Source organism: Myotis daubentonii, chromosome 8 (genome assembly GCF_963259705.1).
Source record: "Myotis daubentonii chromosome 8, mMyoDau2.1, whole genome shotgun sequence".
NCBI lineage: Eukaryota > Metazoa > Chordata > Mammalia > Chiroptera > Vespertilionidae > Myotis > Myotis daubentonii.
In genome coordinates, this window is record NC_081847.1 from 15,706,239 (window position 1) to 15,720,871 (window position 14,633).

Genomic DNA, 14,633 nt, shown 5'->3' on the forward strand with positions numbered 1-14,633 from the left:
GAGAGGAAAATTGTACTGCACTTAAGACTACATATGATAATGTAATAACTATAGCAATGCATTGTTGGGTTTGCAACAGTAATAGATACACATAACATCACAAAGAAGATGAAATGGAATTTAGGTAGTAATAATGTTCTTATATATAGCTAATTATGCAAATGTAAATCTGAAGCTGACTTTTATAAGTTAAGATGTATATAATAAGCCCTAGAGTATTCACTAAAAATAAACTAAAAATTATAGTAAAAACAGCATTAGAGAAACTAAATTGTACATTAGAGAATATTCACTTACTGAAAAATAAATCAGTGAAGTAAAAATAGAGGAACAAAAATGTCATAAGCCATCAAACACTAAAATTGTAGATGCAAATCCAACTATATTAATAATATAATTAAATGTAAATGGATTAAATAGTCCAATCAAAAGTTAATGATTGTCATACTGGATTAAAAATTTATGATACAACTACATGCTCTCTACAAGAGACACGTTTTAGCTTCTTTTCTGATGAAACACCAAATGGCGGATGACGCCGGTGCTGCGGAAGGGCCCAGAGGCCTCGGGGGCCCCAGAATAGGAGGTCACGGCGGCTTCCGTGGAGGATTTGGCAGCGGCATCCGGGGCCGGGGTCACGGCCGGGGTCGGGGCCAAGGCCAAGGCCGAGGAGCTTGTGGAGGCAAGGCCGAGGACAAGGAGTGGATCCCCAAACTGGGCCGCCTTGTCAAGGACATGAAAATCAAGTCCCTAGAGGAAATCTACCTATTTTCCTTGCCCATCAAGGAATCTGAGATCATTGACTTTTTCTTGGGGGCATCCCTCAAGGACAAAGTCTTGAAGATCAAGCCTGTGCAAAAGCCGACACATGCTGGCCAGAGGACCTGGTTCAAGGCATTTGTCGCCATTGGGGACTACAATGGACATGTCGGCCTGGGTGTGAAGTGCTCAAAGGAAGTAGCCACTGCCATCCGTGGAGCCATCATCCTAGCCAAGCTCTCTATTGTGCCCGTGTGGTGAGGCTACTGGGGAAACAAGATTGGCAAGCCCCACACCTTACCTTGCAAGGTAACTGGCCGCTTTGGCTCTGTACTGGTGTGCTTCATCCCTGCCCCCAGGGGTATGGGCATTGTCTCGGCCCCTGTGCCTAAGAAGTTGCTGATGATGGTTGGTATTGACGACTGCTACACTTCGGCCAGGGGCTGCACTGCCACCCTGGGCAACTTCGCCAAGGCCACCTTTGATGCCATCTCTAAGACCTACAGCTATCTCACCCCAGATCTCTGGAAAGTGACCATGTTCAACAAGTCTCCCTATCAGGAATTCACTGACCATCTTGTAAAGACCCACACCAGAGTTTCTGTGCAGAGGACCCAGGCTCCAGCTGTGGCCACCACATAATTTTATACAAGAAAAATAAAGTGAATTAAGCCTGAACAAAAAAAAAAAGAGAGAGAGAGACACATTTTAGACTCAAAAATAAAAGTAGGTTAAACAAAATGAAAAATGATATAAAAATATGTGGACAAAATAAAAGAAATGTTTCCATGCAGCTAATAGGATTAATTATTACATACTAGAGGCCTGGTGCACAAAAATTTGTGCACTCGGGGGGGTCCCTCAGCACGGCCTGTGCCCTCTCACAGTCTGGGACCCCTCGGGAGATAATGACCTGCTGGCTTAGGCCTGCTCCCGGGTGGCAGAGGACAGGCCCAATCCCTAGGTGCAGCCCCTGGTTGGGCTCAGAGCAGGGCCTATTGGGGAGTTGGGGCGCCGCCCCCTGTCATGCACAGAGCAGGGCGATCGGGAGGTTGCGATGCCACCCTCAGTCATGCTCAGGGTAGGGCCGATTGGGGGTTTGGGGCACCGTCCCCAGTCACACTCAAGGCAGGGTCGATGGGGAGGTTGCGGCACCACCCCCTGTCATGCACAGAGCAGGGCCAATCAGGGGGTTGGGGAGCTCCCCCCTGTCACACACAGAGCAGGCCCAATCAGGGGTTGGGGCGCCTCACCCTGTCACGAACAGAGCAGGGCGGATAGGGAGGTTGTGGCCCCGCCCCCTGTCACACACAAAGCCACAGGGTGATCAGGGGGTTTGGGCGCTGCCCCCTGTCATGCTGATCCCGGTGCTGAGAGGCCTCGTGGCTCCGCTGATCCCGGTGCTGGTAGGCATATTACCCTTTTACTATATAGGGTAGAGGCCTGGTGCAAGGGTGTGTGCCGGCTGGTTTGCCCTGAAGGGTGTCCTGGATCAGGATGGGGGTCCCCGCTGGGGTGCCTGGCCAGCCTGGGTAAGGGGATGATGGCTGTTTGCAGCTGGTCACACATCCTTCAGGATAGGGGTCCCCACTCGGGTGCTTGGCCAGACTGGGTGAGGGGCTGATGGCTGTTTTCAGGCTGGGGGTGACTGAAGCTCCCAACCGCTCCTTTTTTTCTTTTTTCTTTTTATTCTAGGCCAGCTTTAGCTTTGAGGCTTGGCTCCAGCTCTTAGGCCTCCGCTGCTGAAAGTAGGTTTCTGGCCTTTGCTTACAATGTTGCGATCCTGCTGGCTGAAGCCCGGGAACTAAAGCAAGTTTCTGGGGTTTTGTTTAGCTTCTATATTTGTTACATAGTTGCTTAGAGTTGCAGCTCAGAGGCCTGCAGCAGCAGGCAGGGAACGTTGGAGTCCTCCGTCACTGAAGCAAGCAAGCCTCATGTTAGTTTCAAGCTGCCTGGCTGCCGGCTGCCATCTTGGCTGGCAGTTAATTTGCATATTGCCCTGATTAGCCAATGGGAAGGGTAGCGGTTGTACGCCAATTACCATGTTTCTCTTTTATTAGATAGGATAATTTTATACCACCCTTTTACCTGTGCAAGAGAGATCACACTTTAGATATCACAAACAAACCAAAATGAACAAATATGTGAGTACCTCTGTCACAACATGACCCATCCATCTATTTTAAAGTACACACAGTTCAGGCCCCACACAAATGTGTCTCTACATTTCTTGCCTTATATCCCCAAACAAAGGGTGACTATACATGAAGACATTCAAGTTTGTGAGCTGTGCCACTGCCAACACCAGAGACAGACTTGGCTTCGGAGCATATGGAAATTTTAATCAGTGGAAGCACACAGGAAAAATAAGTAAATAAGTAAAAACAGGTTAATTTTATCTCAGAAAGCATGAAGACAAGTTCTGGGTAACAAAGTACTATTTCCAAGTGATGCCAGCTATCTGTTTTTTCTTCTCATCTGTGTTCCATGAGCCCAGCTTTTGGCTGAGCAGCGCTCCCCCTGTGAGAGTGCACTGACCACCAGAGGGCAGCTCCTAAGTGTCTTCCCCCTGGTGGTCAGTGCGCATCATAGCGCCGGGTCATTCCACTGTTTGGTCAATTTGTATATTAGGGTTTTATTATATACTACAGGCCCAGTGCACGAAATTCATGTGCCTGTACGGTCCCTAGACATGGCCTGCGATCAGAGCCATCTTCCCCAGCTGCCTGCAGCCGGCTCCACCTTCTGCCACCACCCACCCCCAGTTCCCCATTCGCCATCGGGTGATCAGTGCCTGACAGACAGGGAAAAGGGACTGAGAGAAGGTCAGTGTGCCACATAGTGACTGGTCCAGCGGTCATTCTGGTCGTTCTGCCATTAGGGTAAATTTGCATATTACCCTTTTATTATATAGGAGGATAATTCATAATTGCAAGACCTCAACACTCTAGGGAGCTGCTACATGTACAATTCTAAATTCTTATCAACTGTTACTATTACTTTTTTTCAGAGCAATTGACTAATACAATTTTGGGTCTTTGCTACTGCTTTGTTATATATATACTAATATATCCTATAAAATAAACGCCTAACATGCTAAGTGTCTAGTCGACCAGTTGGCCATTCAATCAATCAAAGCATAATATGCTAATGATGTGCTAAGGTTGCTCAACTGCTTGCTATGACATGCACTGACCACCAGGGGGCAGACGCTCCAACTGGTAGGTAAGCTTGCTGCTAGGGTCTGGCTGATCAGGACTGAGCGAGATGGGCAGACGTGCCCTGGCTAGCCAAACTCCCATGTCCCTCCCTGGCCCCGATTGTGCACCGGTGGGGTTCCTCGGCCTGGCCCCTGCACCCTCTCACAATCCGGGACCACTTGGGGGATGTCAGAGAGATGGTTTGGCCTGATCCTGCAGAACAGGCCAAGGGACCCCACTGGTGCATGAATTCGTGCACTGGGCCTCTAGTGTGTGTGTGTGTGTGTGTGTGTGTGTGTGTGTGTGTATGTGTGTGTGTGTATATATATATATATATATATATATATATATATATATATATATATATATATATATATATATAAAGGTAATATGCTAATTAGTTCATTACGGTGTCTGAGTCACACCAGGCAGGAGCTGGTGGGCAGGAATGGGGGCGGGGACTTCCGCCCCCAGCACAGGTGCAACAGGCCTGCCCAGCGCTAACTACACACTGCCTCGGAGGCACAGGCCGCTCCCGACTGGTGGGCTGGGACAGGGGTGGCCGGCCAAGCCTGAGTCCAGCTTTGGCAGGGCCAATGGGAGCCTGAGGCCACCCCAGCCCCCGCAGGTCCGGGGCCGGACAGTGGTTCGGTAGCAGGTGGCATCTCCGTGCATGGCACCCAGGGGCGGCTGCGATGGGCGCAGGGCCTGGCCACAGGCTGCTGCACTGCTGCTGCTGTTTGGCGGGAGCCCGGTGGCCTGGAGCCGGAGTGGACATGCACAGACTGCTGTGCGCCCCACCCCACCCTGCCCCGGCCCCACGCCTGCCTCAGCCTCCACAGCCAGCTGCGAACCCCACCCCACGCTTCAGGCAGGGGGAGGAGGCTTATGACCAGGGCAGCGCAGGCGAGTTGCTCCCGCCCCTGGTGGTGGAAAGGGGAGGAGGGTGCTGGGTTCAGGGGTCCTCCCGGCACAGGGAAGGGGCCCGCCCTGGGCCCGGTGGGGAGCCTAGGAAGTCTGGCTGAGCAGGCACTGGTTCATACCAACTATTACTCTGACATCTTCCTTCAGCTCTCCAAGCTAGCCCCCCTGCCCCATGTGCCCGGGGGAATGGGCTCCGGGCCACCTCCTCAAGCACAGACTGTGGGCCCGGAGACTCGAGGAAGGATGCCCGGCGGGGGCCAGTGCAGAACTACCAGGGCAGAGCTGCTTCGGTGTCTCGGTGAACTTTGCAACCGACCCAAGTAGGAAACCGAGAGGGGAGAGGCTGGGAGCTGTGGATTCCCAGCACTTTAGTCACTTGAAAACAGCCCCGCTTGGAATTTGAGGCGACTGTACGTTCAGCTGAGAAGTGAGGGGGCTGAACCCCACTGTCGCTGAGCTCTGGTCGGTCCGAGGCCCAAGCGTCCACCATGAGAAGGAAAAAATGGAGGGAGGGGCCAGGAGAAAGGGAGGACAATCGAAGGAAATGTGTCTAGACTTTCCCCAGCCCTCTCCCTCTTTCTGCTGCCTACAAAAGCCGCAGGCCCAGCCACAGTTCTGTCTCCACCTTTTAGTCCCCTGTTCTCCAACCACAGAGGAAAGAAATAAGGAAGAAGTCTGTGCTGCCTCCAGAAAGTATCTATATACCTGATCAGAAAATGATGCTGCAACACTTTGTCAGCTTGCAGATAGTACCAGGGTAATAACACTCAGCCCTTACAAAGGGGTAGGGACACCTGCTTGTATAAGCTAACACACACAGAAAAACAGACTGGAGAACTGGATATAAATGAACGAAGTCGTGTTGAAATATGAAAAGAGTCTTTCTGTCCAGTCTGTTTATCTTTACATGATGTAAATCAGAAAAGAATATAAATTGAGGCTTTCTCCCCAGCCACCCCCTCCTCTAGAGAGCCAGTTATTCAACACTTACCAGCATACTAGTGTAAGTACGGATAAAAAAAAATCTAATGCCTCAATCCAAAATTTTAGTCCTATTTTCTCATTCTCAGTTTGTTTCTCCATGTCATCCCCAGGGATTGAGACTTCAAAGTTCCCACTACATAATCCCCTTTCCGTCATTTACTGGTATGTCATTCGTCCTTTACTGTCCATAAACCACTCCTGGAAATTCTAATCAGCTGTTTCCTTCTCAGGGGTCTTCTTCCTTCTGTTTTTCAGGTTTCATGGGAAACAGGAGGCTCCTACTAAAACAGGATTTAACTGTTCTTTCTCTTTTGATGAGCCTCCGTGTTTAGGGCCTTTTCTGACCTTTATTTACTGCTCCCTATTCTCACACCAATTCTGTACTAGATTCTCACCGTGAGCTTGTTGGGGCAAATAAACTCCACATTCTCTTTACTTCCCACTGGGGGCTCCATTTACTCCAGTGTCATGCTGGCGAATGTTTAACAACTGGCTCTGGGGAGGGGAAACCCTGATCTTAGTATTTGCCAATTGCCATGTTGTAAATACTTCAACTATTCCTGGTTTTCCACTAAAGGAACAATTGGGAAGAGACATACAGTGGCATACCACTACATCATTTTTCTATCATAAAGACACAATCAGTATAAATATCCTCTAAAGCATCGAAAATAGTAAAATTTAATAAAATAATTAGTAATGATAATGAGTATTTATTACCTTTTAAAATATATTTTAATTTCTATTTCATCATTAGTTATATAACTTCATTTTTAATAATGATGTGTTTAAATATAAGGTCATGAAATTCCTGAAAATGTTAATAATAATATTCTGTGAGCTGGCAAATCTGCTCCAGCATATCACTACACTACCTTCTCTTCTGTGCTCACACCTAGTTTTGCTACATTTTTCAGTCAGTCTCCTTCGCCCCAGTCCATTCTCTCAAAATTTTTTAAAGTAATTCTTTTTTTTATTAAAAACTAGAGGCCCGGTGCACAAAAATTTGTGCACTCAGGGGGGGAGGGGGTGGTCCCTCAGCCCGGCCTGTGCCCTCTCGCAGTCTGGGACCCCTCAGGAGATAACGACCTGCTGGCTTAGGCCTGCTCCCGGGTGGCAGAGGGCAGGCCCAATCCCTAGGTGCAGCCCCTGGTTGGGCTCAGAGCAGGGCCGATTGGGGAGTTGGGGCACCGCCCCCTGTCATGCACAGAGCAGGGTGATTGGGAGGTTGTGATGCCACCTTCAGTCATGCTCAGGGTAGGGCCGATTGGGGGGTTGGGGCACCGCCCCCTGTCACACTCAAGGCAGAGTCGATGGGGAGGTTGTGGCGCCACCCCCTGTCATGCACACAGCAGGGCCAATCAGGGGGTTTGGGCACTGCCCCCTGTCACGCACAGAGCAGGGCCGATCAGGGGGTTGGGGAGCTCCCCCCTGTCACTCACAGAGTAGGGCCGATAGGGGAGTTGGCACACCGCCCCCTGTCACACACAGAGCAGGGCAGATAAGGGGGTTGGGGCGCCGCCACTGTCACACTCAGGGCAGGGCCGATGGGGAGGTTATGGCTCTACCCCATCACACACAGAGCAGGGCCTGTGGGGGGAGGGGGTTGGGGCGCCACCCTCTATCACCTACAGAGCAGGGCCGATCAGGGGGTTGGGGCGCCTTCCCCTGTCACGAACAGAGCAGGGCGGATAGGGAGGTTGTGGCCCCAACCCCTGTCACACACAGAGCCGCAGGGTGATCAGGGGGTTTGGGCGCTGCCCCCTATCACACTGATCCCGGTGCCGGGATGCCTCTCAGCTCTGCTGATCCCGGTGCTGGGAGGCATATTACCCTTTTACTATATAGGATAGAGGCCTGGTGCACGGGTGGGGGCTGGCTGGTTTGCCCTGAAGGGTGTCCTGGATCAGGGTGGGAGTCCCCACTGGGGTGCCTGGCCAGTCTGGGTGAGGGGCTGAGGGCTGTTTTCAGGCTGGGACTGAAGCTCCCAACTGCTCCTTTTTTTCTTTTTCCTTTTTTATTCTGGGCCAGCTTTTGCTCTGAGGCTCCAGCTCTTAGGCCTCCTCTCCTGAAAGCAGGTATCTGGTTTGTTTTGGTTCTCGAAACTCTGTATCAACTCCAGCTCTGAGATCCCAGCCGGCTGAAAGCTGGTTTCTGGGTGTCTATATTTGTTACAGTGTTTGAAATTGCAGGCTCAGAGGCCTGCAATGGCAGGCGGGGAACGTTGGAGTCTTCTGTTACTGAAGCAAGCAAGCCTCATGTTAGTTTCAAGCTGCCTGGCTGCCGGCCGCCATCTTGGCTGACAGTTAATTTGCATATTTCCTTGATTAGCCAATGGGAAGGGTAGCGGTCGTATGCCAATTACCATGTTTCTCTTTTATTAGTGTAGATAATTATCTCTTTTTATTTTATTTTTTAAAAATATATTTTATTGATTTTTTACAGAGAGAAAGGGAAAGGGATAGAGAGTTAGAAACATCAATGAGAGAGAAACATCGATCAGCTGACTCCTGCACACCCCCTACTGGGGATGTGCCCACAACCAAGGTACATGCCCTTGACCGGAATCGAACCTGGGACCCTTGAGTCCACAGGCTGATGCTCTATCCACTGAGCCAAACCGGTTAGGGCTAATTATCTCTTTTTAATAAGCAGTTATAACCCAGTTTTCCATAACGTATTCAATTAAAGACTTAATTCCCCATGTTGTAGATTATGAAAATTATTCAAAAATTAAATTACTATCCAAAATCATGTCAGAAAAGAGAACTCAGGTATTCATATATCCTCACTACTGCTTTCTCAACTGGAGTATGGAATCTCAAAGTAAGAGCATTGTTTGTTTGTTTTTAATATATTTTTATTGAGTTCAGAGAGAAAGGGAGAAGAAGAGAGAGATAAAAACATCAATGATGATGAGAGAGGATCATTGATGGGCTGCCTCCTGTATGCCCCTTACTGGGGATGGAGCCCACAACCCAGGAATGTGCCTCTCACCGGAATCGAACCTGGGACCCTTCAGTCCACATGCCAACGCTCTAGCCATTGAGCCAAACCAGCTAGGGTGTGAGATCATTGTTTTAATTATCTGTTGCTCCACAACAAAATTTCCTAAAACTTAGCAGCCGGAAACAATATTTATTATCTCACAGGGTTTCTGAGGGTCAGAACCCTGGGAGTGGTTTAGCTGGGTGGTTCTGAGTCAGAGGCTCTCAGGAGATTGCAGTGAAGCTGTCAACCAGGCCTGAAATCATCTTAAGATTCACTGGGGCTGGAGAGTCCACTTCTGAGCTCACTTCTTTCAGAACAAGGAGAGAGAGAGAGAGAGAGAGAGAGAGAGAGAGAGAGAGAGAGAGGAGGCAAATCCTTTATAACCTTCTTTATCTCAGAAATGACATACCATCATTTCTGCCATATTCATTAGTCAAACAGACCAACACTGTGATGTATTCCAAGAGGCAGAGATTACTGGAGACCATCTCAGAGGCTAGCTGCCAAACACATACAAATATGGGGACAGTGAAATAAACTTGTCCCAGCACATTCTAATTGCCATACCTTGTCAATAGTTGAAGAAATGTGCAGCGAGGATGAATCCTGTATTCCACCTCTTCATTTTACTAAGAAAGAGGGGCACTTCACTCTAAAGCAGCGGTTCTCAACCTGTGGGTCGCAACCCCTTTGGCAGTTGAACGACCCTTTCACAGGGGTCGCCTAAGACCATCCTGCATATCAGATATTTACATTACGATTCATAACAGTAGCAACAGTACAGTTATGAAGTAGCAATGAAAATAATTTTATGGTTGGGTCACAACATGAGGAACTGTATTTAAAGGGCCGGAAGGTTGAGAAGCACTGCAAGTGTCTCGCCCATCTGCAGTCACATAGAAGGAAGGACAGACAATAAAAGTCTCTTATCACCATTCCTTTCTCACTAAACTCCCAATAAGTCAATGTGGTCTCATAATATTTCCGCACTGATCAGTGTAATGATTTTCATATTAAACAGACTCTAAAGCCGTGCAAAGGGACCTCCTGAGACCAAGCCAGTGTTTGCGTTTCCATTCCCAGTCAGTCACCCTGGCTGAGAAGCTAGACAGCACATATTAGTTACAAACAATAAGTAGTAATTTAAATTGGAAGCGTGCTTCCTTTTCTTAGCTATGGGAGGGACCCATCTAAGGAGGAACTCAAAGCATGGTAGGAGGGACATGAAAACGTTGCTTTCTGATAGACAAGTTTATGATGCTTCAAGTGCTTTCAGTTTGTAATACGTTAGAAATGAATGTGTTCATCTGCTTTTTAAAAAATCCTTCTTCTTTGCAGTATAATTTCCTTGCCTTTGGAAGGAAAAACCATCCCTCTGAGCTTTATGAAAATATAGATTAGGAATGTCTAAATATATAATTATGGGACCCTTTTCCTTCAAATTCAACAATATGCAGTTAATCAAAAAATAATTATACTTCCTGACAAATTACTTTTTCTATTAGTGTCATGCTTTTTTAAAAAAGACTTTTTTTGGACAGGCTGCCTAATTAAAACAATATATGAACCCTTGCTGGGTGCTCTCGCACAGCCATTTCACTGAGGTGGTGACATTTCTGTTCAGCTATCATAAATGGGGGGAGGGGGCATGAAGAGTCAGTGTGTTTTTCTGATTTTAGTGTAGTCTGAAATTAATTTGGGGTAAAAAAAGAAAACAAAACAAAACTCTAAAGCAGGGCAAGGCCAAATGTAGGTATCTCTGGCCACGGTGAAGCTAGGCTATAAGGGGTCCTCATTTTCAGGGTAATCACTGGGAGCAATCTTGAGTTGTTCTGGAAACCAAGGTACCTTTACAGAAAAATGTCATAGGATTCAGAGAAAATCTGGATTCATTTGAGAACAGAATGTTCACAGACAGTTTTTTAAAAGGAAGACTCCTGCCCTGTCCTTCCCTCACATGATTACTGTCACTCTGATATCTACCCCAAGTAGGCCTGCATTAGCTTCGTTCTTGTGTTTGGGCTACAGGGTTCACTGACGTGAACTCCTAACTTACTGATGTATGACTCCCCTCAATTCATGGCCTCTGGCAAGGCCTATCTCGGACTAGATTCACCACCAGCAATTCTTTGGAACTGTCCCAGAAAAGGCTAAAAGTCACAAGATCATCTGGCAAACAGAAGTCTTCGTTTAAGGACCTACTAGAGCTCCATTTAACTAGAGGGTCTCTCAGTGAGTGACATAGAGTTAGTGTCTTTGTCTTTTCAAGCTGCTATAACAAAATGCCAAAGAGTGCATGGTTTATCAACAACAGAAATTTATTTACCGTTCTGAAGGCTGGGAAGTTCAAGATCAAGTGTCAGCATGGGCATATTCTGGTGAGGGCCCTTTGCCTGGTTCACAGCTATCACCTTCTTGCTTTGCCCTCAAATCATGGAATATAAATATTTAACATACATGATCTGTGAATTGGAATGTTTTTCAAGAATTGTATTTAATGAAGTTCAGTTTCATGTACAGTATACTTCAGGTTGAAACTCTTAATTAATGAGTGCCTGCTCATTAGTTTTCTTTAGTATGGTGTTATAAGAAGATCAGTCTTAATTTTTTTTGAAAAAAATAGTAGCATAATGTAGAGTATAGATAAATTTTGGCCAATTTGGCCAAAAACATTTTTGTGTCAGTGAACTTTAAGGCTGAATAGATGAATTGGTCAATATATTTCTTTGGTTGAAGAGTTCTCTTAAAAATAATACAAAAGAATTATACGCATATGTAGGACTAGCTGGGAAAACCAAATAGCACATAAAAGCCTCATACAATGGAAGATGGTTATGCTATAAATAGTTTAAGATGAACTTTCTTTTGAGTGACTGTTTTGTTATCTGGCATTAAATAGCTTTTATTCACTAACTTAGGTTCTGTTTCCTATTATTGAATAGTTACTGTTTTCACTTCAAGTGAACTTGACTGTAAAAAGAAACAGTAAGAAGTTTTTGTTGCTGTTAGTTTCCTTTTGTAAATAAATATTTACCCAAAGCATAAAATTTCTCTTTGAACTACAGAGGTTTCAAATGGGAGAAGCGCCCAAAGTTGCAGCACATTCTGTAGTCTGGCTGCACACTCACATCTATAACAATAAAAGTGTAATATGCTAATTAGAACGAACAGCCAAATGATCTTCTGGACATCATTTTAGACGTCCTTCCAGATGACCTTCCAGATGAAGTCGTGGTGGCGGGGCCAAGGCAGAGGTGGCCGCCACAGTGGGTGGGGGCTGAGGCAAAGGCGGTTAGGGGTGATCAGACAGGAAGGTGAGTGTTTTAGGGGAAATCAGGCAGGAGAGTGGTTAGGGGCAATCAGGCAGGCAGGTAGATGAGTGGTTAGAGGCTATCAGGCAGGCAGATGAGCAGTTAGGGGCGATCAGGCAGGCAGATAGAGGGGTTAGGGTAATGAGGTAGGCAGGCAGAGGCAGTTAGGGATGACCAGGCAGGCAGGTGAGTGGTTAGGGGTGATCAGGCAGGCAGGTGAGTGGTGAGGGGAGATCAGGCAGGCAGCCAGACAAGCAGTTAGGAGCCAGCAGTCCCAGATTGTGAGAGGGATGTCCAACTGCCAGTTTAGGCCCGATCCTGCAGGGATTTCTGCGGGATCAGGATCCCTGCAGGATTGGGCCTAAATCAGCAGTTGGACATTCCCTGAGGGGTCCCAGATTGTGAGAGGGTGCAGGCTGGGCTGAGGTGCACTGGAATTCTGTGCACTGGACCTCTAGTATATACATAATTAGTGATTGTTTAACTTTCTGAAAAATAATGAAATTAATTGTAAATAAAAAACTTTGATGGAATTCAAATGAAAAATAAAAAAGATAGAAAAAATGATAAAGTAAGCATAATCTGCTCTATAAAAAAAAATGATATGAAAGCCTTGGAATATCACTTGTCAGATTCCTCATCTCTAGCTTCCAGAAACTCCTAAGGTATCACTTTTGCATAAGGAAATACACAGAGTTTTCTAAATCAGGAATGTTCCAAACTGGCTACACATTAAAATCCCTTGGACAATTTTTAAAAATACAGATGCAATAAGTTAAAACTATAAGAACAATATTTGAACAAATAGAGAATATCAATAAAGAGAGAGAAAGTATAAAAAGAAACCAGGAATTCTGAAGATTAAAGGTATAATAACAGAAACAAAAAACTCTCTAGAGGATTTCAATAGAAGATTTGGGCTAGCAGGGGACAGCATCAATAAACTTTGAGATAGATTAATTGAAATTATCCAGTATGAGAGGAGAAAGAAAAGAGAGTAAAAACAAATGAAGAGTCTTAGAGATATGTGAGACATTACCAAGTAAGTACACTAGGACAGACATGATGTAAATCACATGAAACAATAGAAAAAGGGTAGAAGAGAGAATATTTGGAGAAAAAAATATAAAAAGTCAAATTTGATGAAAAAAGACAAATCTACACATTCAAAAAACTTAATGAACCTCAAAAATAATAAGTGCAAAGAGATCCACATCAAGACACATTATAACACATTATCAAAAGCTAAGGACAAAGATAGAATCTTGAAAGTAACAAGATAAAAGCAACTCATCACATAAAGGTATCCTCAATCAGATAATCAGCAGATTTTTGATTATATATCATGAAGACCAGAAGGGAGTGTGATGGCCTTTTTAAAGTGCAAAAAGGGAGAGAGAGGGGAATGTCAACCAAGAATTCTATATCTGGCAAAACTATCCTTCAAAAGTGAAAAAGAAATTAAGACACTCCCAGATTTAAAAAAAAAAGGGGGGGGGCGCAGGCGGTTGCTAGGAGAGCAAGCCTACAAACAATGCTAAAGGAAGTCCTTTAGGCTGAAATGAAAAGATACTTGGTAGTAACCTAAAAGAACTCAAATAAAAGTAACTACATAGGTAAATGTAAAAGCCATTATTGTACTTTTGGTTTGTATGTCCTTTTTTATCTGCTACATGATTTAAAATATCAAGGTATAAAACTAATTATAAATCTATGTTAATAGGCATGCAATGCATAAGATATAATTTGTGATGACAACATTAAGGTGGGGAATGGTGCTCTATAAGAATAGGGTTTGTGTATGCTATTGAACATAAGTTGTTATCAACTTAAACTAGAGTATTATAATTTTAGGATTTTAATTTTAAGCCCATTGTAAGCACTGGGGAAAGGGAATCAAACAGGACACTACAAAAAATAAATTAAACACAAAAGAAAGCAATAATGTACATAATAAGAATGAACAAAGAAAGTATGACATATGGAAAACAAATAGCAAAACGACAGAAATAAGTTCTTCCTTACTAGTAATTCCATAAATAACGTAAACTGTCTATAAAAAAAGACAAAGATTCACAGAATAAATTTAAAAAAAGAAGCATGAACCAACAATATTCTATTTTCAAGAGACTCACTTTAAATCCAAAGACACAAATACATTGAAAGTGAAAGGATGGAAAAGCTATCCCTACAAATAGTAACCAAAAAGGTGGCTATAGTAACATCAGTCAAATTAAACTTCAAATCAAAATATGTTACAAGTAACAAAAATTATAATACATAGTAATAAAATGATCAATCAAGAATATATGAGAATTATAAACATATAGGTACCAAAAACAGGGTTCAAAAACAAAGCAAACATTGACAGAATTAAAGGGAGTAATAGTTCTGTAATAATAATTTGAGACTTTAATACTGCACTAAATAATGGATAGAACATCTAATCAGAAGATCAATGACA

At 45.0% G+C, this 14,633-nt stretch overlaps 1 protein-coding gene across 1 annotated transcript; it reads left to right on the forward strand.

Annotated features, from left to right (window-relative positions):
- Positions 1-518: 518 nt before the first annotated feature.
- LOC132239296 (small ribosomal subunit protein uS5-like) lies at positions 519-1,449 on the forward strand. Its single transcript, XM_059705402.1, has one exon. The coding sequence runs from the start codon at positions 526-528 to the stop codon at positions 1,018-1,020; it is 495 nt and encodes a 164-aa protein (XP_059561385.1). The 5' UTR covers positions 519-525; the 3' UTR covers positions 1,021-1,449.
- Positions 1,450-14,633: the final 13,184 nt, after the last annotated feature.

Coding starts and splice junctions, on each gene's coding strand:
- LOC132239296 (XM_059705402.1), top strand. CDS start 526: ATGGCGGATGACGCCGGTGCTGCGGAAGGGCCCAGAGGCCTCGGGGGC.